The 23,401-nt window shown below is 33.1% G+C and overlaps 1 protein-coding gene across 2 annotated transcripts in view; it reads right to left on the reverse strand.

The window, feature by feature from the left end:
- Positions 1-392: 392 nt before the first annotated feature.
- Positions 393-23,401, reverse strand: part of LOC114335679 (putative transcription factor capicua) — a 124,586-nt gene continuing 101,577 nt past the window's right edge. For both annotated transcript variants that reach the window (XM_028285957.2, XM_028285956.2), the window contains exon 14: positions 393-22,219. In XM_028285957.2, the coding sequence (XP_028141758.1) occupies positions 21,888-22,219 (332 nt within the window). In that variant the 3' untranslated portion in view covers positions 393-21,887. The remainder of the gene's footprint in view (positions 22,220-23,401) is intronic.

Consider the following 23,401-nt stretch of genomic DNA (forward strand, 5'->3'; position numbering starts at 1 on the left):
GATGTTGACTGCCAGCTATCTCGCCATCTTTTAAAGGGCCTTCCTATTGGTCTCTTGCCTGTTGGCTTCGAATTCCTGGCTATTCTCTCGCTGTCCATTCTCGTCACATGCTGATTCCACTCTCGTCGTCTCTGTCTTCCCCACCGTACTATGTGGTACATACTATACCTTGTATGTTACAGAGTTCACTTATTCTGTCGTTCGGTATTCTGTCTCTCAGTGTTTTCCCAGTTATTGACCTCAACGTTCTATTTTCTGATGTTCTCAGTATCCTCTTGGATAATAATTGAGATAGTAATATAAGAAACGACCCAGTACAATAAACGTTGCAGGACCAATACTCTCGAAATATTATCACTTCGAAGAGAAGAAAATAAAAATAATAAAAACAATTGATAATAAATGTAATTTTTATTGCACAAATATTTACTTGATCTAATAAATTGTCTCTATTGTTCAACTTTCTTAAAACAATCGCATCAAATAAAATCATATATATTTTTTATAATTACGGCTGTTCACAATTCAATAAATTTTCTATATTTAAATGTAATAATTTTCGATACACAATGACATACAAATGAATTAAATACACTATTTATATTATTTTTGCCCGTTTAGTGAGATATTATACACTGACCCGCCAAAATAACGGAACACTAATATACCCTTCTCCAAGGAATTAACGCAAATTTCCAAAATCTGTTGTCTGATTTAAGTTATATATGTTATAGCCTTTCTTCTTTAAGAATATCGCTGTAATAATATTGTTGCTAATAGACAGGTAAATTGTCATTGTATACCGGGTGTACTAATCAAATTGTGTTTTTTTTTCTAAAAGTTCGCAACAGCCTGTAGAATATTCTAGCATTTATAAAATACTGAAACTAAAACCTAACCATAGCCTCAGGTTTCCTTAACATTTTGTTTTTTGATTCATTCGCTTATGTTGGATAATAAACAAGTTAGGTACTTTAACAACTATCCATGTTTTTCATCAATATATCCTCATTTTGTGCTTAGTTTAATAAACAAGCCTAAAGTAGGCTATGAGAATTTAGTAATTTGATAAATGTCAAATAATTAATTTATTAAATTGTCAAATATCGGTTAAGTACCTTTCACTGCTTAAATAACTGCCACGTAAAGGAACAAGATCTGTCCGTCCTGTTAAAAAAATTCCTCCCCAAACCATTATAGGAACCATACGAACCATAGAACTAAGAAACTAAGCAGAAAATGAGGATATTATATTGATGAAAAACATGGCTAGTTGTTATAGTACCTAACTTTTTTATTAAACGCTTTTTAAACGCTTTTCTTTAGTTCAATGGTTTGCGTCAAATCTTTAGACGTTAATTTGACTGCCTTTTCTTCAATGCAAATGAATGAAAATTTGCAGACATATGCATTCGCGGGAACAATACACGAATAGTCAATAAAAAAAATTTTTGTGTTTTTTAAGTGTTTAAATATAAAAAAAACGATTTTAATGGAAAATGCTTAAATTCTCTTGTTTTTACAATGTAGAAACTTGAAACTTTTACGGATTGTAGCTAATGATATTAACTATACACAATTTCACTTTTTACGTTAATTGTTTACGTTATGCTTCATAAATAAACAATAAGGTTTCAAATTTTGAACGCTCATATATTTGTTTATATAAAAATCGGCGCTTATTCGTGTCAAATTTCAATACGATACCATACGATACGAAACAAAACTTCAGCCAAAACTCGAGTTAAAAAAATTCGTGTTTTTATCGTAGAAAAACCACCGGTAGAGGCGTTTTGTGCTACAATTAACATTAGAATTCGTTTTTACGTATTAATTAATTAAACGCTTTTCTTTAGTTCAATCGTTTGGGTCAAATCTTTGGACGTTAGTTTGACTGCCTTTTCTTCAATGCAAATGACTAAAAATTTGCAAACATATGCATTCTCCGGAACAATACACGAATAGTGAATAAAATTTTTTTTATGTTTATTAATTGTTTAAATAAAAAACGATTTTAACGGAAAATGCTTAAATTCTATTGTTTTTTACAATGAAGAAACTTGAAACTTTTACAGATTGTAGCTAATTATTTGAATTATATATACTTTCACTTTTTACGTTAATTGTTTACGTTATGCTTCATAAATAAATAATAAAGTTTTAAATTTTTTGCTGATTCCGACTACTTTTCATGTTTGTACATTATATGTTTTATACATATTTTAATAAACATGACGATATATTTTATTGTTTGAAACGTGTAAGACTAAAAATTAAAAAATAAATAAATATGAAAAAAAAATTTAAGAAACGCTTTTCTTTAGTTACAAGTGACTAAAATTAAAAATATTATAAAAGAATCAACCAAAAAGCAAAAAATAAAAAAGAAATGAAAAAATCTAACACATTCGTTAAAGAAAAGCGTGGGGCGAAAACCTTTTATTTTATGAAGACGCGCCACGCTTTTCTTTGACGAATGTGTTAGATTTTTTCATTTTTTTTTATTTTTTGCTTTTTGGTTGATTTTTTATAATATTTTTAATTTTAGTAACTTGTAACTAAAGAAAAGCGTTTCTTAAAAATTTTTTTTTCATATTTTTTTTATTATTATCCGAATGAATCCTTATAACATAAGCGAATGAATCAAAAAACAAATTGTTAAGAAATCTGAGGCTATAGTTGGGTTTCAATTTCAGTATTTTATAAATGCTAAAATGTTCCACAGGGTGTTGCGAACTTTGAGAAAAATCACAGTTCGATTGGTACACCCGGTATACAATGACCATTTACCTGTCTAGCAACAATATTATTGTTGTTCTGAAACTATTTTAAAACTATTAAACAATATTATTACAGCGACATTCTTAAAGAATAAGGCTATAACATATTTAAACAATCCGGTTATTTTGGCGGGTCAGTGTATTTCAAGATTTATGTAAATATATGACCGTTGTGTTGGTACTTATTCGTGTTCTAGATCCTTTTCTTCATATTAGCATGCCATATATGATATAACAGTGTGTTTCGTACTGCCACAGTATGACAGCAGCAATTTTATGATAATTGGATCATTAACAATTCTACAGAGAGCGGAAAAAGTCTGGAATATTCGCAATAAAAGACTATTTCTAAAAAAAAAAAAAGAATGTGTGTGTACTTTGTACGCACGTAAGAAGTTATTCTTCTATTATATAATTTCAACGAAGTAAATATACTTGACAGGTTATTTGTATTTTATTTAAATATTAAACTAATTTTTTTGGGTCCACCTCCCGTCCTTCATTCTGGCTAAATGGCCCGCCCAATTCCACTTCAGCCATGCTACTCGCTCTATGACATCTGTGACGCCTGTCCTTCTGATTTCTTCGTTTCTGACCCTGTCTCTGAGAGTCAGTCCTAGTAGTGACCGTTCCATTCTTCTTTGGGCCACTCTAAGTTTCGTTGCTGTGGCCTGGGTTAACGATAATGTTTCGGCGCCATAAGCCATGACTTGTTGAACGCACACATTGGTTGAACGTCTTCCTTTTCAAATAATTTGGCAAGTTGCTCTTGAAGATGTCTTATAGAGCTCCATATGCGGCCCATGTTAAGGTGATCCTTCTCTGTAATTCAGCAGTTTGAGTGTCCCTGGCAATTTGGATTTCATGCCCTAAGTATTTATATTTATGGACCAATGCTATTTCGTTGACGTCGACTTTTGGATTTTCGCTTTATACCAGGTTTGTCATGTATTGTCTTTCCAAAATTTATGTTTAAACCAACTTTTTTACAGGCGGCATCTAACTCATTAAGCATAGTTCTAATCTCTTTTAAGTTGTCTGTTATAAGAACTATGTCGTCTGCGAATCGTAGGTGGGAGAGCCTTTCACCGCCGACATTTATTCCTTTGGCGTCCCACTCCAATTGTTTGAAAGCATGTTCAAGTACTGCCGTAAAGAGTTTGGGAGATAACGTGTCTCCCTGTCTAATTCCTCTTTTGATTTTTATAGATTTGGTATCTTTGTGTAGTCGACAGTCATGGTTGCATTATTGTATATGTTCGCTATCAGTTTGGACTACCGATAATCTATACGACTTTCCTCCAATGCTCTCATTATGCTGTTAATTTCTATCGTATCAAATGCTTTGCGAAATCTACGAAAGCCAGGACCAATGGTTGGTTGTATTCGATAGATTTTTCTATAATTCCTTTTATGCAGTGTAGGTGGTCGTTAGTGCCAAAGTTTTTCCTAAAACCCGCCTGTTCTCCAGGTTGGTAAAAATCCAATTTTGTTTCCAGTCTATTTGTTATTATTCTTGTGAAGAACTTGTAGAGGTGGCCTAATACGCTTATTGGCCGGTAATTCTCGAGGTCTGTTGGATCGCCCTTTTTGTGTAATAAGATGGTAAGTGCAGAAGAAGATTTAGGGACCTAAAATTATATATTTAACAATTCCTGCACAAAAGTTTAATTTTTGGAGATACTGAGTATGGTGAAGTACCTACAATCAGAATTTAAGTTGAAAATAAAAATCGAACTGCCCGAGAAATTTTTTCACAAATACTGTTCCGGAATATTCCAGACTTTTACCGCTCTCTGTGTATAATGTATTCTAATGAACTGATTACCAGTTTACTATACACATCTTGTATTTTGTTCGTATGTAATGGTGGTTGTGAGTCACAAAACATTACATTCCAACCTCTGTTCCAATTGGTGCTAAATCAATCACCAATTAAAACTCTTTTGGTTCATGTTCTCCTAACAGTTACATTGGAAATAGGTTTAGGGGGCTGTTACTCAGACTGGATATTTTCAATTTAAAGGATCTGGAGTAACTTTTAGTCATCGATAGAGGTAAAGTAGTACCAGGTATCTAAGACACTCATTAATATTCAGCTCAGCGGGGGGGGGGGGGGGTATTGTTGGAGGTGTGAAATTACATAAACAAGGAATCTACCGGATTTATGAAATAATCCCTTGTTTATGTAATTTCACACCTCTAACAATAGCAACCCAATGAGCTAATATTAATGAGTCTCTTAGATATCTGGTACGGGTACATGTGTGCATGTTCAAATTAATACAAAAGTAATTCCAACCAAAAACCGAAATGATTAAGGATCAGCGGAAGAGAAGAGGTAATGTAGAGGTGTGCGCAATATATAGATGAACTATTTAATAATATGGAAGCCATAAGTGAACATAATGTGGCAAGCAACACTGATACAGTACAGAGTAGCCGAACAACATTAGCAAAAGAACAACAAGGTGTTAGGTCGGGAAGGTCAGGCACCGACGCTATATTTATAATGAGGGAAGTTCAAGAGAATTCATTAGAATACAACAAACCGGCCTATTCATGTGTCGTGGATCTTAAGAAAGCATTTGACAGGGTCAAATTAAAGTACGTTAACCATTTGTTATACTCAAGAAAAGTACCTCTAGGAATGATTAAAACGATCTAAAGCATCTACCAAAATAACTCAATAAAAGTAAAAGTAAGAGATGAATTAACTGACCCAATTCAAGCTAGCAATGGGATAAGATAGGGGGATTCCCTGAGTCCTTTATTGTTTAACCTGATCATGAATGAAATAATAAAAAAGTAAGAATTAAAAAAGAAACCTAAATGGTAGAAAAACAACTTAGAATAATCTGCTATGCAGACAATGCAATTCTAATCTCTCAGAGTGAAGATGATTTACAACGTATGTTGTACCAATTTATTATAATCGCCAGAAAATTTAACATGCTACTTTCCCCAAAAAAGACAAAATGCATGGTTATAACAGCAAATTCAATAAGATGTAAAGCTGGAGAAGCTGGAGGGTCAGATAATAGAAGAAGTGATGGAGTTTCAATATCTAGGCATCATACTATCCAGCTACGGAATACTGGAAACAGAAGTGGAAGATCAAGTAAATAGAGCAAACAGAACCGCAGGTTGCCTGAATGACACAATATGGAGAAATAAAGATATCAGTGACATAAGCGGCATACACACGACCCGACACAGAGAGGACAAAAAGATTGCTCGAAACAGCGGAGATGAAAACCCTTCGAAAAATCGATGGTAAGACACTATGAGACAGAGCTCAAAGTGCAGATATACGACGGATATGTAAGGTCTTCTTCTTCTTTTTGTATAGACATGACTCTGTTTTTTCAATGTGCCTCTAGTAAGTTGTCGTTCCATCGTTTTCGTGGTCTTCCCACTGCTCGTCTTCCTATTGGGGAACTGTCTCTCGCTGTCCTTACTACTTTATTTATTGTCATTCGGCTTATGTGGGCATTCCATTCTATTCTTCTGTTTCTTACCCGGTTATTAATATTATCCACCTTGCATGTACTTCTACCTCTGTCCCATAGAGTCTTACCATCGATTTTTTTAAGGGTTTTCATCTCAGCTGTTTCTAGCATTCTTTTTGTCCTCTCTGTATCGGGTCGTGTTTCTACCGCGTATGTCATTATTGGTCTGATGACTGTTTTGTAAATTCTGCCTTTGATTTCTTTTCCGATATTTTTATTTCTCCATTATGTGGAGATGCAAGGTGGAGAACATTAATAACTGGATTCTGACCTTAATATGTTTAAATTATAAATAATATTAATAATACATAGATATATACAATAAGTAATACTAAAATATAAAATATGTACTAACTCGATATGTGATTGACTTACTAATCGTGGTATTTTCTTTCTATTGACCTCCTCTTTCAGTATGGGTAACCACATCCTACTGCATTCTACCGTGGAATTTGCGACACAATTGGTTTCATTTAGCATAATTAGAGCCGCTTCTTTGATTTTTCTCTTTTTAGTATCGGATTCTTTCAGGACTATACTTGAATCTCTCCACTGAACTCTATGTTCATTATCCCATGCGTGTTGACATATTTGAGATCTATCAAATTATCTATTTTTAATATAAGACTGATTTTCACTTATTCTAACGTTTAATGGTGTTGATGTTTCACCTAAATAAAATTGTTCGCATTCACAAGGTATTTTATAAATGCAATTCTTTGTTCTTTCTTGTTCATTGTTAGGTTTAGTTTTAGATAGAATAGAAGTATAGAATAGATAGAATAGAAGTACATATTTTATATTTTAGTATAACTTATTGTATATATCTACGTATTATTAATATTATTTATAATTAATAACTGGGTAACAAACAGAAGAGTAGAATGAAATGACCACATAAGCCGAATGGCCAGAAATAGAGTAGTAAGAACAGCGAGAGACGGTTGGTTCCCAATAGGAAGACGATCAGTGGAAAGACCACGAAAACGATGGAACAACTTACTAGAGGCACATTGAAAAAACAGACAGAGTCATATACATGACTCTGTCTGTTTTTCCTCTTCGTCTTCAGAAGAAGACGAAGGAGAGATTGTCACTCTAGGAAGGACATAATCTTGGAGGAAAGATATTCTACCATGAAAAGAGCTGATGAGCATATGAGGCTGAAGTTGAGAAACTAAATAAATTATTTAAAAGTCGGCTGCTGAGTAAACATCACAAAGTAGTAGCAAGTTCTGTGGTACTACGTGGTGCAGAAACTCATGAACAGGGACGTAACATAGCAGCCAGGCTAAAATTCACACCGAAACAATATCACAAGTGCAATCGGTTAAAAAAGACAACCTAGGAGTATCATTGATGAAGATCTCGCCTTCGTTGGATCGATGGTGTTGAAGATTTGAGGAAGAGAGAGTCAAAAGATGGCAAGCAGTAACTCAGGATGAATCTGCTTGAAGGCAGGTAGTTGGTCAGGCTCGAGTCCACCATGAGTTCTATGCAGCATTCTGAAGTACTTAAATACAATACAAATCCTTCATTTTCTAAAGCTTTTGAACCTCGTATGTATGCTTAAATCGTATTCGGATCCATCCAATTTTTATTTGAAGTAGATCAAAATATCTTCTTCTTCTACAGCCTGTGTTCGTCCACTGCTGGACATAGGCCTCTTTCATTTGCTTCCATTGATTTCTACTCTTGGCAGTTATTATCTACAGCTTGCCCGCAACTTGTTTGATATCATCTGCCCACCTCTTCTGCGGTCTGCCTACTCCTCGCCTGTTCTCTCTTGGTCTCCAGTTTGTTAATCTATGTGTCCATTTTTCGGGATTATCTCGGGCAACATGTCCGACCCATTGCCACTTGAGCCTTGCTATACGTTCTGCGACATCAGTAATCTTTGCCCTTTCACGAATGTCGATATTTCGAATCCCTAGAATAGCCCTCTCCATGGCTCTTTGGGTTGTACTGAGCTGCTTAAGGTTTTCTTTGTAAAGGCCATGGTCTCCAGTCCATTGTAGTTACAGGCAAGATACATTTGTCATCAACTCTACGTTTTAGGCACATTGGTATATCTTTATTCTTCAAGATAAAGCTTAACTTGCCGAAAGCCGCCAAGATAATTGTATCATCATCATCAACAGCTATTCCATCCATCGTCGGATGTAAACCTCCCTTATGTGTGTCCTTTCACATCTGTTTGCTATGTTTTGCATCTATTCATGGCCAGCCATTCGCTTGATGTCATCAGTCCATCTTGTTTGAGGTCTGCTTCTACTTCTTTTGCTTGCCCTTGGTCGCCACTCGAGAATTCTCTTTGTCCAGTGGTTGTCTTCCATTCTTCCTATGTGTCCTGCCCAGTTCCATTTTAACATGGCAACCTTCTGGATCACATCTGTTACTTTTGATCGCCTTCTTATCTCTTCATTGGACTTGCGATCACTGAGCTTAATGTTGAGCATTTTGCGTTCCATAGTTCTCCGAGTCACTTGAAGTTTGTGGACTATGCTGTTGTTAAAAGCCCAAGTTTCAGTTCCGTATGTCAGAACTGGCAACACTTACTAATCGAACTTTTTGGCCTTTAAAGTATTTGGCAAGTTTGATTTAAATACTGTTTGTAATCGACCAAATGCTGCCAATGCTAAGGAACATCTTCTATTTAAATCAGCCTTTAGGTTAAGCTTTGGCAGTTCTATTTTTTGTCCCAAATATATGTACGACTCAACTTTTTCTATATTATTGTTGTCCAGAGTTATATTTCCATTTATATCTAGAGACTCGTTGGTTAGATATTTAGTTTTTGCTTGATTTATTTTTAATCCTATTTCTTTTGATTTAGTATTTAGGACAACTGCCTAAGTATATAAGACAATTGTATGCGTCTTTTTATTTCGACTATTTGGTTTTCTTGACGATTTTAATGGTATGTTTAAGATATATATAGTGGTCTACATTTTCAAGACTGACCTTGTCAATAACAAGATTAGTTTGTAAATTACTTATTATTTTTGTTTTCTGAAGGTTCATTTTGAGACCTATTTTATTTGACTGCTGGTTTAATTCCTTCAGCATTTGCTCCAATTCCTTGATATCTGTACTAAATAATACTATGTCGTCCGCAAACCTCAAATGACTCAAACGTAGAACATCAATGTTTAGACATTTTTCCTCCCAGTCGAGTTGTTTGAATACATTTTCCAATGCTGAGGTAAAAAGCTTTGGTGAAATAGTAATATTTCACCTATTTCACTATTTCACCAAAGATCAAAATATAAATGTCATAATTTCCATTCTAATTGAGCTTAAATTTTGACAGATGACATTTGAAGTTTGGGATTTATTGAGTGATGTGTTATCTTTCTTTTCTGGAACTTGCCGTATAAAGCAGTAAGCTGCTTCACTTTCAATATTTTCCTCCTCTCTTTTTCTATGCACGAGGAGACATTAGATGCCACATAAAGATCAATGTTGACCAATTACAGAAATCCTTTACTCTTAAAGACAAAAGCTTGCAGAAAAATGAAGTTTGCTGCATTTTAAATTGAACCACAGCAACAAATATCAACTCTCAAGTTGTTTCAGGCTCAACCCTCTGCCTGACCAATTCATATGCAGTGAAATGAACTCAAATGGTAAAGAAGCCAAACAGATCACGAGTTTGTTTTTCCTGCCAACCTCAATGGCTGTATAAACAATCTAAATAATATAATATAATGATTGATTACCCCTAGTCAAACATGAAACATTAAAATGGTAAAAATAACAACCTGTATTTACTAAGATAATAAAATAAAGTCAGATGACCAGTTAGGTTTTTAAGTGCTGTCTGTATGCGATTAAAACGTATATACACACACTTTTTTCCTACTAATTCCATCCCTCATGATCAATAGTTTTGATGGCGGTATAAAAATAAGACTTTTAGTTTCCAAAATGGAGGTGGAAATCGAAAACTCAAACATAACGTATGCTCGTTAGATTAGTAAGTGTTTTCAAGAGGCGCACAAATGGCGCGCACTGTTAAAAACAGGTACTAATCTAAAAAACATGCTGGGCGCGAGCAGCACGCGCACATATGTATACGTAGGTACCTTTAAATACAGTAGATAACGAAGGAAAGGTTTCAGAAACTAACTTAATGATTGGCTTTAGTTAATAATTAGTAATTAAATTGAGTTTTTTGCATGCTTGTTGCGACACCTAAACGGAAGAGTTGCAACAAAATATAGTTACTTTTATGACTTGTGCTTATGATGAAATTGAATTTTGAAAACTAATTTTAGAAGCATACGTCACTCAATAAGTCACGGAGCTCAGACAAACATATTAGTCATAAACATTACTTAGAGGCACACTAATCACACATCTATATATTTCAATGAAAAAGTTGAAGACGAACTATCTAATAAAGCCGAAGAAACTACTGATCAGAACGCAGAACCAAATGGAAGAAAAAGTACGGAAGAATTAGAACCTTTAAAAGAAAAGCAATCAGATGTTAATCGGGTTATTTGTTAACATGTACCGTTACAAACGTCACATCTTTGATATTTTATTTTTAAATAATTATTTTATTCTATTTTCTCTAATATTTCATTAATAATTATCTTCTATTTGTTTTACCTGTTTTCTTCGTTAAAAACTCTTTGGCGCCCTCTTTTATCCTCTATTTACTATATCTCTTTTCAATCTAACATCTAAATCATCATACTGAACGTACTTGATATATCCTTACTATCTAGATATCTGTCTTTCATTACGGAATATGCTTATCCTACCTTTCTACAGTTCAAGCTGTCACACAGTGATTCGAAATGCGGAAAACGTGGTCATGAGGCGAAAAAAAAGTCCCTATTTAGGGATTTTCATGCTTATAGTTGTATTCCCATACTATCGTAGAGTCCTAATACGCAGGTATGAGGATCAGACTGGATGTATTCTGGTTCACAGCCCAGGAAGAAGTGAGCCATGTCCGGGGTTATTTTGGTCGGCAGAGTATGTAAAAAGAACGCGTATATTGAAAACGCTGTAAAACGTTTTGTAGTTTATCAATTTTATCGCTGTAAAGCAGATTCTTCTTTTTTAAGTATGTAGACATGTAAGATGTAAGTTAAATCAACATGTAATAATAATAAATGCCTTAAATTTGTTAATGTATAAATAGTGAAAATATACTTGAATTAATTAAAATTTTTCAGTCTTTACATTTTTTAATTAAAATTTTGTAAAGATGCATTCCAAAAGTACAAAATTCTGCATAATTCTAGGACTAATGTTTATTAATCTTAAAATATATAGTAAGGAGATACAGAATCACTTTGGTTTAGCTGCCTATAACTGCCTATGCATTTTTGGCAGTTGTTTGAATACAAAAGTGGGAAATGATGCATATTACATGATTCTGGCGATTGTTGAGTATGTATGGGCAGTTGTACATAATTAATAGGTTCTAAATATTGTACTTCATAAAGAAAATGTATTGATAATCAGCAATTTCAAAAGTCCCTCATAATATAAAATTTTAAAGAAAAATGCGGTTAAAATAAAATTCTCGAATTTCTTTCGTCTATATTGGATCCGCCATTTTGTTTAAAAAAAAAGTAATGTTAGATTTGTAATCAGCGACCCTAACCTACCAAATTTTACAAAACACTTTCCTTTCCGATTAATGTTTTCAATTTCTTTCCGCCATGTTGGATCCGACATTTTGTTTTTCAGAAAAAATAGTGACAGATTCGTAATCAGCGATGCCAAAAACCCTTGAGAACGAAAGTAATTCCGAAATGTATAAACAATATACGCTTTTAAAGGTTCATGACCACGTTTTTGGCATTTGGAACCACTGTGTGTCATGTCAATAACTGAAAATTCTCAAAATGGTGGTGGAAAATTAATTTCACTATAAAAACCAATTACAGGCTGATAATAGCTATTTATTTCCAGACTTTCACATTCTCTTGGGGTAAGAAAATTCAACATATAACAGTTTTTATAATATTTTTTTCTCTAACCTCCAAAGGATACTGGATACTATTTGGCAAAGGTACATTTTGGTTTTTACTTCTTGATGTTTGATATGTGTTTTTCTTCCAGTTTTTGGGAATAAATCAACTTTTCTCCCTTCGGGAGCCTCAAGCCGTCTACATCACCGGTGATGCTACTCATAAGGCAAAGACGATAGGATGCATCGCAACTAGACTGCTGCGACCAACACCACCAGTAAACTAGAGCTACACTGACCTGAGGCCTACCATCAAGCCCAGGTCAAGAGAAGTCAACAGCTGTACCATTCGGCATCAAGAAGTTACCATCGAACCAATAAGCCATAAGTATAATCTGAAAATTTGTAGTTTTTGGCAAGAATTTGAATACGTTTGTAAATGCATTTAACAAGTCACATTTTTATTATATTTTTATGAACAGTAAACATGAATAGTTAAAAGTATTGTTTTGTTTGCTTCCATTCTGAATTTTCATAGTTCATATTTAAGATTAGGACAAGGCGAACACACACCTTGGTAGAGTGAGCTAAGCCAGGGTGAACGATAGCTATCTTGCATGATCGAAGTATTATTTTCGAATGGTATTTCAATTAGCTAGGATAGTTTATCGCGTTATTCGCTTCACTGGCGCCTTCACTGGCGCCCCACGCCAGTGAAACAAATACGCTAGACTACCCTGCTAATTGAAATACCATTCGACATCAAGAAGTTACCATCGAACCAATACCAAAAGCCATAGGTATAATCCAAGAATTGTTAGTTTTTGGCAAGAATTTGAATATGTTTGTTAATGCATTTAATAAGTCATATTTTTATTATATCTTTATTGAATAATAAACATTATTAGTTAAAATATTGTTTTGTTTGCTTCCATTCTGAATTTTCATAGTTCATTTCTAAGATTAGGACAAGACTAACACATACCTTGGGAGAATGAGCTAAGCTAGGGTGAACGATAACTATCTTGGTTGAAATATTATTTTTGAATGGTATTTCAATTAGCTGGGGTAGTCTAGCGTATTTGTTTCACTGCCGCACCAACACTACTTGTCTTATTCGAGGATTTGAACTTTGAATTTTTGGTTTGGTGGCAACTATACAAGCATTAATAAATACTATTTTCATATTTTCATTTTATATTCAATTTTTGCAGTAAATTTATATATCTATCTATTTTGCATACTTTTTGGCTAGTATTTTATATAAAATCTTAATTTTCATGTGTTGGGTTAAAAAGTATTACCATATTCATATATTTCAGTATAATATTATTAATTTAAATTACATTCATAGTTGCAAATATTAGTATATTTAATATTTTGGAACTTTTTACATAGTTTTTTGGCTAATTTTTATGGTAGGACCTTGATTTTAATGTCAACATGACATTTTTTTTCTGTTTTTTCAACCAGTTTTTTTGGTAGCTTTCTTTAATTACTTTCTTATTTTGTAGTAACTTTCCAAAACCCAAGAGATATTTCCATACATTGTCATATTATAGGTACCTTTTTCTCCGTACAATATTTTTACGTTCTTTTATTCATACTACTGTGTACTCTATAGTGCATTTACATCTTGTATTATTACTTAATTTCATTTACTTCTACTTATTCTTGTTTTCTAGTTATTTTCATATATTTATTACCTATTTTCTATAGCTACCTAAAATTTTGTCGTTTTGTCGAACTTTTTGGTAGCTATAGAAAATAGGTAATAAATACATATATGAAAATAAATAGGAAACATAAAAATAAGTAGAAGTAAATGAAATTAAGTAACAATACAAGATTTAAATGCACTATAGAGTACACAGTAGTATGAATAGAAAGAACGTAAAAATATTGTATGAAGAAAACAGGTAAAACAAATAGAAGATAATTATTAATGAAATATTAGAGAAAATACAATTAAATAATTATTTAAAAATAAAATAGCAAAGATGTGACGTTTGTAACGTTACACACTCCTTTCACCCATCAGAGAAATTTTGAACACAAGTGAGAAATTTTTCTCAAAGAAAACAGGAACGTTATAAACAACTGAAGACTAACAAAGAGCGAGGAGGCATCTTTAGATAAGAATAAAGACAGTCCTAAAAAATCAAAACTAATGCTAATCATGCTAAAATCATAAAACTAAGAGCCTTAGTTTTATGGTTTTTTTTAGGACTGTCAAAACTTAAGATAACTGTTTTAAATGCGTTGGAAGCACTAAACCATCCTAAAAAGAAACTATTTATAATGTTGATTAAAATTGAATGTTACCTAAAAATTGTTATTTTATTTCCGGGATTTATTATCTTTAAAAATGGTTCCATGACATCTCGTAACTCGACAACACAAATGGTAACGGACAATTCGTAAGGGCGACAAATCGACAGTTCGTAACTATACCTATTTGTAATGCCAGCATTTAGTTTTTGTTTAGCAAATTAGCATGACTGCATGTATTCCATGAATGTATTTTGCATACTTTTATATACTAAAAGTAGTAGTACAGTATATGTTCCCTCTCTTTTGCCAGTTGCTTTTCTTTCCCAGTTCGTTACGTAAGTCTTCTCATATCTTCTTTAACCCCGTTGCTCCATCTTGACCTGGGTCTTCCTCTTCGCCTTTTGCCTACCAATGCACTAGATAGTATCATTCTGGGAATTCTAAATGGAATCATCCTCTACACATGGCCCAACCATGTGCCCGAGCCCTAATGACCGCTAATATGTTAGGTTCTTGATAAAGCTCAGTTAGCTCATTATTTGTTCTTATCCATTGTCAATTTAAGTTTTTTCCACCAAAATTTTGCGAAGTATTTTCCGCTCCCAAATTAATAACAACTCTTGGTGTTTTTTTGTTGTGACCTATGCTTCAGAAGCACACGCCACCATCGGCTTTATTACGGTCTTTTATCTAGGCCCTTAGTTTTGCTATTCGAGATATATTTTTGCTTCTTAACAACCCATGAAGAGCAAATATAGCGCGGTTGTCATTGTTATGTATTGCTCCCGAACGAATTGCTTATTTGTCCATTTCATATATGTACTTCGTTTTGCTCCATCTATATACAATCCTTTGGCTGCTGCCCTCTCTTCGAGTTTCATAACTGTTTCCATCAGTTCCATTTTGCTTCTAGTCAAGATTACCAAATCGTCCGCAAACGCTAAGCACTGATGTTTTTTGTGGTGGATCAGACTTGTTCTATTAATGTTTGCTTTCTGTATAACTTCTTCTAATATTATGCCAAACATTATAGATTATAATGGATCACCCTGCCGCACTCCTTGTTGGACCTCAAAGCTTTCTGTTAAACTACTGTTTTTCTTGACTTGAGTTAATTTTATCATTCTGATAGCTTTAGATAAAAATCCATATCTTGCAATGCTGTGAATAGTTCCCTTCTTTTGACTCGATCGAAAGTTACGAATTTCGAATAGTTATAGTTATGAACTGTGGATGTTACGAAGTTTCGCCGTTACGAATTGGCGGGGTTACGAATTGTCGCGTTACGAGATGTTTTATCACGAATTGTAACATCGATATATGAGGAAAATGGAATTCAGTAGGAAAATACAGTATACATTTCAGTTTTCGAAAGCATTGCTCATATAAATTAAATCGCTAAAATAATAAATATAATAATCAATTAAATATAATATAAAATAGAGAAGACAATAATAACGAGCACGAATTACAGAGACCTAGTGCTAAAAAAATTTGTACAATATGTTATGATGCGGACATCATAGTTGAGAACATTGCAAGCTTATATACAAACGAACGATATTAGTTGATTTCTTACACGTAATACTTGTCAATATAATATTAATTGTTAGTTTTTACATCTCTCGTTTTAAATATACATGTAAGAATAAATTAATTGCTAGTCATAATTGAATTGTTACAAATCATCTACACTATACGATATGTAAACGACTGTAATGGACCAAGAGCTAGTAACATGTGAAAAACAAGAATTTTAAAAAAGCTGGTTCTTTAATATACATAATAGTTTCGTTCGCAGAAGCCTGTCGCGAACAATTAGTCCACGACAAGGCATGCGCACTTTAAGATAATATAAATAATACCGTTGATAGATAAATATACAAGGTGTATTTACTATTAATTAATATTAATAATTCATTATTAACTATGATCGGTTCGCTAAACTCCGGCACAACTGGCTAGTGATTTTAGTAAGTAATTTTGCCAATTTTGTAAAATTGGCAAAAAAAATAATTACTAAATACTTAGTGATTTTGCCAATTTTGGGAAAACTGGCAAAAAACAAAAAAATTATCGACTAAACGACAAAAATCACTAGCCAGTTGTGTCTGAATTTAGCGAACCGACTATATTAATATACTGGTATATTTATCAATCAACGATAATACATTAAATAAATATAATATGGAATTAAAGTGCGAATACCTTGTCGTGGACTAATTGTCCGCGACAGGCTTCTGCGAACGAAACTATTATTCTCTATGCTTCCTCAAACAGCGTACCGGCTACCTGGCTGCTGATACAGGTTGCGCTCATTATAGACGGAGAGGCAGCGCTGAAAACTCTCTTTGAATTTACTAAAGCTAGATTTTTCACAGTTGATTACTGTGATTGTGTAGAGAAACCTACTGCGGTCGGTCAAGCGAAACGTAGAACAGGGGTTACTGAGAGGGTATCAAAGTTGCTTTCCTACGAAGGTAATTAAATCCATTTACTAAGGCTGAAAATCAGTACACACATTCTAAATTGAATATAAATAAAAGTTATTATAGTCGGTCAGCTGTATGACGGGACAGAGCCGGTCGGTCGGCCCCAACGAATGTACACGGTTATTCACTATATTTTGACCCCCTTGTAAACTGCTTTATTTACAGAATTAGAAAAAAATGTAAAATAAAAAAGTTACTTGATTTTTAAATTATGATTTTTTGACATATATACATCGTACTAGTGACGTCATCCATTTGGGCGTGATGACGTAATCGACTATTTTTTTAAATGAGATAAGGGGTCGTGTGCTAGCTCATTTGAAAGGTTATTCAATTCTCTATTCAGTACTATAAAGATCATTATTTATACAGGGTGTCCAAAAATTTTTTTGAATTATTAATTAAACAATTCATTTATTTAAAAATTTTTTTTTTGGACACCCTGTATAATTAATCATGTTAATGTTTATATTACTGAATAGGGAATTGAATAACCTTTCAACTAAGCTAGCACTCGAGCCCTATTCCCATTTTAAAAAATAGTCGATTACGTCATCATGCCCAAATGGATGACGTCACTAGTACGATATATATGTCAAAAAATCATAATTTAAAAATCGAATAAACATTTTTTTCTAATTCTGTAAATAAAGCAGTTTACAAGGGGGTCAAAATATAGTGAATAACCCTGTACATTCACTGGGGCCGACCGACCGGCTCTGTCCCATCATACAGCTGACCGACTATAATAACTTTTATTTATATTTAATTTAGAATGTGTGTACTGATTTTCAGCCTTAGTAAATGGATTTAATTACCTTCGTAGAAAAGCAACTTTGATACCCTCTCAGTAACCCCTGTTCTACGTTTCGCTTGACCGACCGCAGTATGTTTCTCTATACAATCACAGTAATCAACTGTGAAAAATTTAGCTTTAGTAAATTCAAAGAGATTTTTCAGCGCTGCCTCTTGGACTATTACTACGCAGCACACCTGGACAGGTAAATATATTAGCTGTATTTGCGGAGCATACCCCGAACGTATTCACAGAAAGTTCGGGATTAGTTTCCAAGGCGCAGGCGTCAACTTAAACTATCCTAGACCTGTTCAGACAACAATTTTCGGATTCGGAATTTAATGACGGTTTGCATACAGCAAGGTTAGACAAGGAAGCCTTTTTTATTTTCTATTCATAAATGTCAATTAACTATTTTGATGGGAAATAAGCCACAATTTTACAAAAAAAGAGATTTTATTACCGTTGTCGACGCCCAAATCGAGTGTCGTTGTCAAAATACAAAAATACTAATGAATTAAACAAAAATGTTGTTGCTTAGTAAAAAAATTCTTCTAATAATTTATTTAATTTGACTCATTCATATCGGCAATTCAGACATGTATATACATTTTAAAGTAGAAGACTTTAAAATGATATTGCCAATATTTATGAGTTGCGTTCCTGGGACGACTTTATTGACAGATAGTTCATTCAATATTGTTTTTACAAGTTGTCAAATAAATTAGTAAGAAAAGTCACAAATTCACGTTTCCCTTTCTGCATAAAATATTATAATAAAACACAAAAAAATTACATTATATGTAATTAAATGTCAATAGTGTCAAAATTTCATAACATTGGAGTAAACTTGCCCGCGGTTGGACCAATTACAAACAAGCATTCGGCGCAGTAAATTTGAATTACTCCTCCTGGTTTAAAAACAGATCATAGTTTGAGATAAATAAAAATTGCTTTGAATACTGTAGATGTATTCCTGTCTCTTTTGCGCCAGTCTATTCTGCCGCTATCTCTCTCTAAAGGCTGTATGACACTATGCATTTTCTTGTATCATTTCTAATATCGTTTCTGATATACATTTTCTTGTATCGTTTCTTGTACGTACATTTGTGCCCTGTATGACACTATGCAAGTTTTTGTATCGAAAATTGTATGAAATTCGGCACGTGATTGGTCGAAATTTTGTTTGTCACCCTGTTTCACGTTACATTGGTATGGTAGTACTGCGTCTACAGCTGATTTTAAGGATTTTATAAAATTTATAAACTTTTAAAAACAAATATTTTAATGTTAACTAGAATTTTTAAGTTGACTGTTGATTATTTGTTTTTTATTTTGTTTTGACATTTGTGCTAAAATATTTGCATTAGAATTATCTTCAGTTTGATCCAAATTAGGAGCTATTGTATTTTCCTCTATTAAAAAATTATGCAATATGAAACCGAAAGTTATACATAGTTTGAACTTTATTAGGAGCTAAATATATGGTTATTAGTAGAACAGTAGTCCATACCAAACGGTATATTAAGTATCAATAAAAGATTTATAAAAAATACCTACAAAAACACAAATAAATTCATCAAGACATAAATCATATGATCTCATTTTCAGCCGCCATTATGACATTTAGAAGTTTTACCAGCAGGATTTACGTTTTTGCTTTTTGCGCAGAAATTGGCGCACTTCTTGTACAAGAATCTGTGTCTGACACAAATTCTTGTATCGTTTCTGATATCGTTTCTTGTATCTGTGTATGACACTATGCATTTTTTTGACATATCAGAAACGATATTAGAAATGATACAAGAAAATGCATAGTGTCATACAGCCTTAAGGCTGTGGTCTCCAATAAATGCCGTAGGATACGTACAGTGACAAGCCAGACGTTGCATACAGCCTTTATATAAGCCTATAAGACCATAGTCTTACCTTACAACAAACAAATACTGGGATACCCTACAACATTAAATCGATCTGGCTGGTGACTACAGCGGAATTAATATCTGGCAAATTTATTTTGGACTTTCTTCTTCTTAAAGTTCCCTCTCCTATCGGAGGTTGGATATCATAATGGCTACGGTCACTTTGTTGGCTGCTGCTCTGAATAGTTGTAATGAACTACAGTTAAACCATTCTCTAAGGTTCCTCAGCCAGGAGATGCGTCTTCTTCCTTTGATCCTTCCTTGCATAATAATTCTCAGCAACTCATATTTTTTTCCTCTGATAATGTGACCCAAATATTCCAGTTTTCTTGTTTTTATACTCTTCATAATTTCTAACTCCTTATTTAAACGTCGTAGCACTTCAATTTCGGTAATCCTTTGAACCCACTGAATTTTCAATATTCTTCTGTAACACCACATTTCGAACGCTTCTATTCTTCTTATGTGTTGTCTCTTCAATCTCCAAGCTTCCATTCCGTATGGCAATATAGAAAATATGTAGCATCTTAGAGCCCTCAATCTAAGAGGCAACTGAAGGTCTTTGTTTGTAAGCAGTGTCTTCATTTTTATAAGTGCTTGCCTTGCAGTTTTAATTCGGACTTCAATTTCTTTGCTTTGGTCATTTTTGTCATCAACCCAGGTTCCCAGATATTTGTATGTTTTAACTTTTTCTATTTGCGTTTGCTCTATCATTAACCTTTCATTTCCATGTTCTGTTTTTGAGACAATCATAAATTTAGTTTTTTTCTTGTTTATTTTTAATCCGTATCGAATGCAATAATCGTTAGTTCTATTTAGCAATTCTTGTTAAGATTCCAGGGTGTCTGTCATTATAACGGTGTCAACAGCGAATCTTATGTTATTTACTATTCTTCCGTTTATAGAGATTCCATCACTTAGCTCCGCTATCGCTTCCTGAAATATGGCTTCACTGTACAGGTTAAACAGTAGCGGCGACAGAACACAACCCTGTCTTACTCCTCTCTTTATATCAATATTCTCGGATTCTTGTTCTTCTATCTTTATACTGGCCTTTTGATTCCAATACAGATTGATGATAATTCGTAAATCTCGTCTGTCTACGTTTATTTTGCACTTATTTATGAATAAATAAAATAATATTAAAATTACATACTAAAATAATTTAAATTTTTGTATTATTATTTACAAAAAATAGCATCTGGCGCGTAAATGTCAACCACAAAAATGTCTGGCAATTATAAATTCATATTCCTAATAATGTTCAAAAAGTAACGAAAAAAATTATCTTCTTAAAACAATTTAATATACAGGGTGTCCCCGAACATAGTGAGTTCCTTAAAGGTATAAGTAGAAGGCACAATATAGAGCAAAAGTCAACATTTTTGCTAAATTCATCCGTTTGACCAAAGAACGAAAATACATTTTGATATGCAAATTGAAGTCTGGCAACAACGCGCAACTCAAAAATCTAAAGATTGAAAAAGTAGGTCTGTAGATCAGTTGCATCTCATAGATAGGTAAAGTAATGTAAATATCAACCAAACCCATATCCATTATTTTGCAGGTAGGTACCTACGATGTCAACAACCCCAAAATAAACAAGGGGTTATTAGGTTAAATTTCCGCAGTCACAGCAAGTTCTTCTAGGCTACGTTGCCATGTCATTCAAATTTATGAAAATAAAAATTCACTTATATGGAGAACAATGTAATTTTTTCTTGGAAACGGTTAACTTTAGAAAAAAATGTTATAGGACTTTTTTGTTCTAAATTATATATTATTATATCCATACCTTAAAGGAACGCACTATTTTCGGGGACACCCTGTATATTATTATGTATACATATTGAATAAATTCAATATAAATACCTGTACAGGTGCGCTGCGAAGAAATAATTTGTATCGGCAGCCAGGAAGGAGGTATACTCTTTGAGGGAGCATAGATACGTAATAATATATTAAAGAACCAGCTTTCTTAAAATTCAAAAACGTTGCTAGCTCTTAGACTATAAGATTGAAATAACTGGGTTTTATAAATCCACGAAAAAAATTTTCAACAGCTATACCTAAATTACGATATCTACAACACACTTTTATACACTTAAGTGCTATTTTCAGTCAAATTGACAATAACATATGAAACGGAAGACACTCTATTGCACACTACTAGCTAACTATTTGATGAAACTCTAACAGGTTCAGCGGGGGTTAGGGGACTACTCACACTAGAGGGTGTAAGAGAATTTTGTGCCATAATTTTTTGACGCACTTCACGAATCTTTAGTTGCAAACTTGCTTTATTTGGAAATATATCCGAATGCTGGGCTTGAAATGTGGAGGTGGCTTGGGAAGAAGGAAAAAACGACTGTTCATGAAACAACTGCATCACTAACTGACGACGTTGTTCCAAAGTTTTCCTATGACCCTTTTCAGAATCTCTCGATGTCCCTGGCGTTCGGGGTGTTCGTGGGGATGTACCTTCTTCCATTTCATTCAATTCAGCTAAAACAAACAAATTATATTAGTTACGGGCAGTTTCAAGAAGCACTTAATAGCACAAAAGAGACTTCATTCGGTCCGGACGACATACCAATACAATTTATTAAAAAAAGGAATGTCTGTGTACTTTGTACGCACGTAAGAAGTTATACTTCTATTATATGATTTCAACGAAATAAATATACTTTCGAACAGTTTAATTACATTTTATTTAAAGATTAAACTAATTTTTACGTAGTACTTTTCAAAATTTTTTATTAAAACAATACCAGAAATTAAAAAAAAAATAGAAAACACCCGGATTTGAACTGGGGACCTCTTGATCTCCAGTCGAACGCTCTACCACTGAGCTATACTCCTTTTGTTTGTGCGGGTGCGGACTACAAGATTTCTCAGACATAGTGTCAAATAGACCAAGTGGAGTATAAAAATACTTTAAATATTACTTATTATCTTATTCCCGAGGTAGACAGATCCAAAGATTTTTTAATTTTTGGTATTAGGGTAAAACGAGTAACTGATTATACAGCGTGTCCAATTAAGTCGGCATCATATGGGAAACTTTTTTATTCTTAGTTTTATGAAAAAAAGTTATTCTTTATAAAAAGTTGTGCATGGTCTAAAACTTAAAATACAACCATCAGATATCAATTTTTTTAAGCCGTATACGAGGTATGTCAAAAAATTTGAATTTTACTCAAGAGTAAAGTAGCTTTATTTGTCACAATATTGAAAATTGTTATAATGAAAAGTTATTTGAAATTAAGAACTATATTTTAATATGCAATTTCATCCTTCCCATTGAAAAAAGAATTTTTTTATGGATAACCAACATTATTTCAGTTATTTCAATTATAACTCTTTTATTATTAATTTTACGAAAAAAATGTATACTTTGTAAAAAGTTTTGCATGGTCAAAAGCCTTAAATACAACCATCTAATATCAAATTTGATCAATTTTATACGAGGTATGTCAAAAAAGATGAATTTCGATCAAGAATAAAGTACCTTTATAGTTCAGAATATTTCAATAAGAAGGATGTATTTACATATTGAAACATGCTTTTTAGTTCTATACAACTTTACATCATCACAATTTTCAATATTGAGAAAAATACCGGTATGTATTTTATTCTTAGTACTCTTAAGCGAATTCATATTTTTTATATACTTCGTATAAAATT

Source organism: Diabrotica virgifera, chromosome 10 (genome assembly GCF_917563875.1).
Source record: "Diabrotica virgifera virgifera chromosome 10, PGI_DIABVI_V3a".
Classification (NCBI taxonomy): Eukaryota; Metazoa; Arthropoda; class Insecta; order Coleoptera; family Chrysomelidae; genus Diabrotica; species Diabrotica virgifera.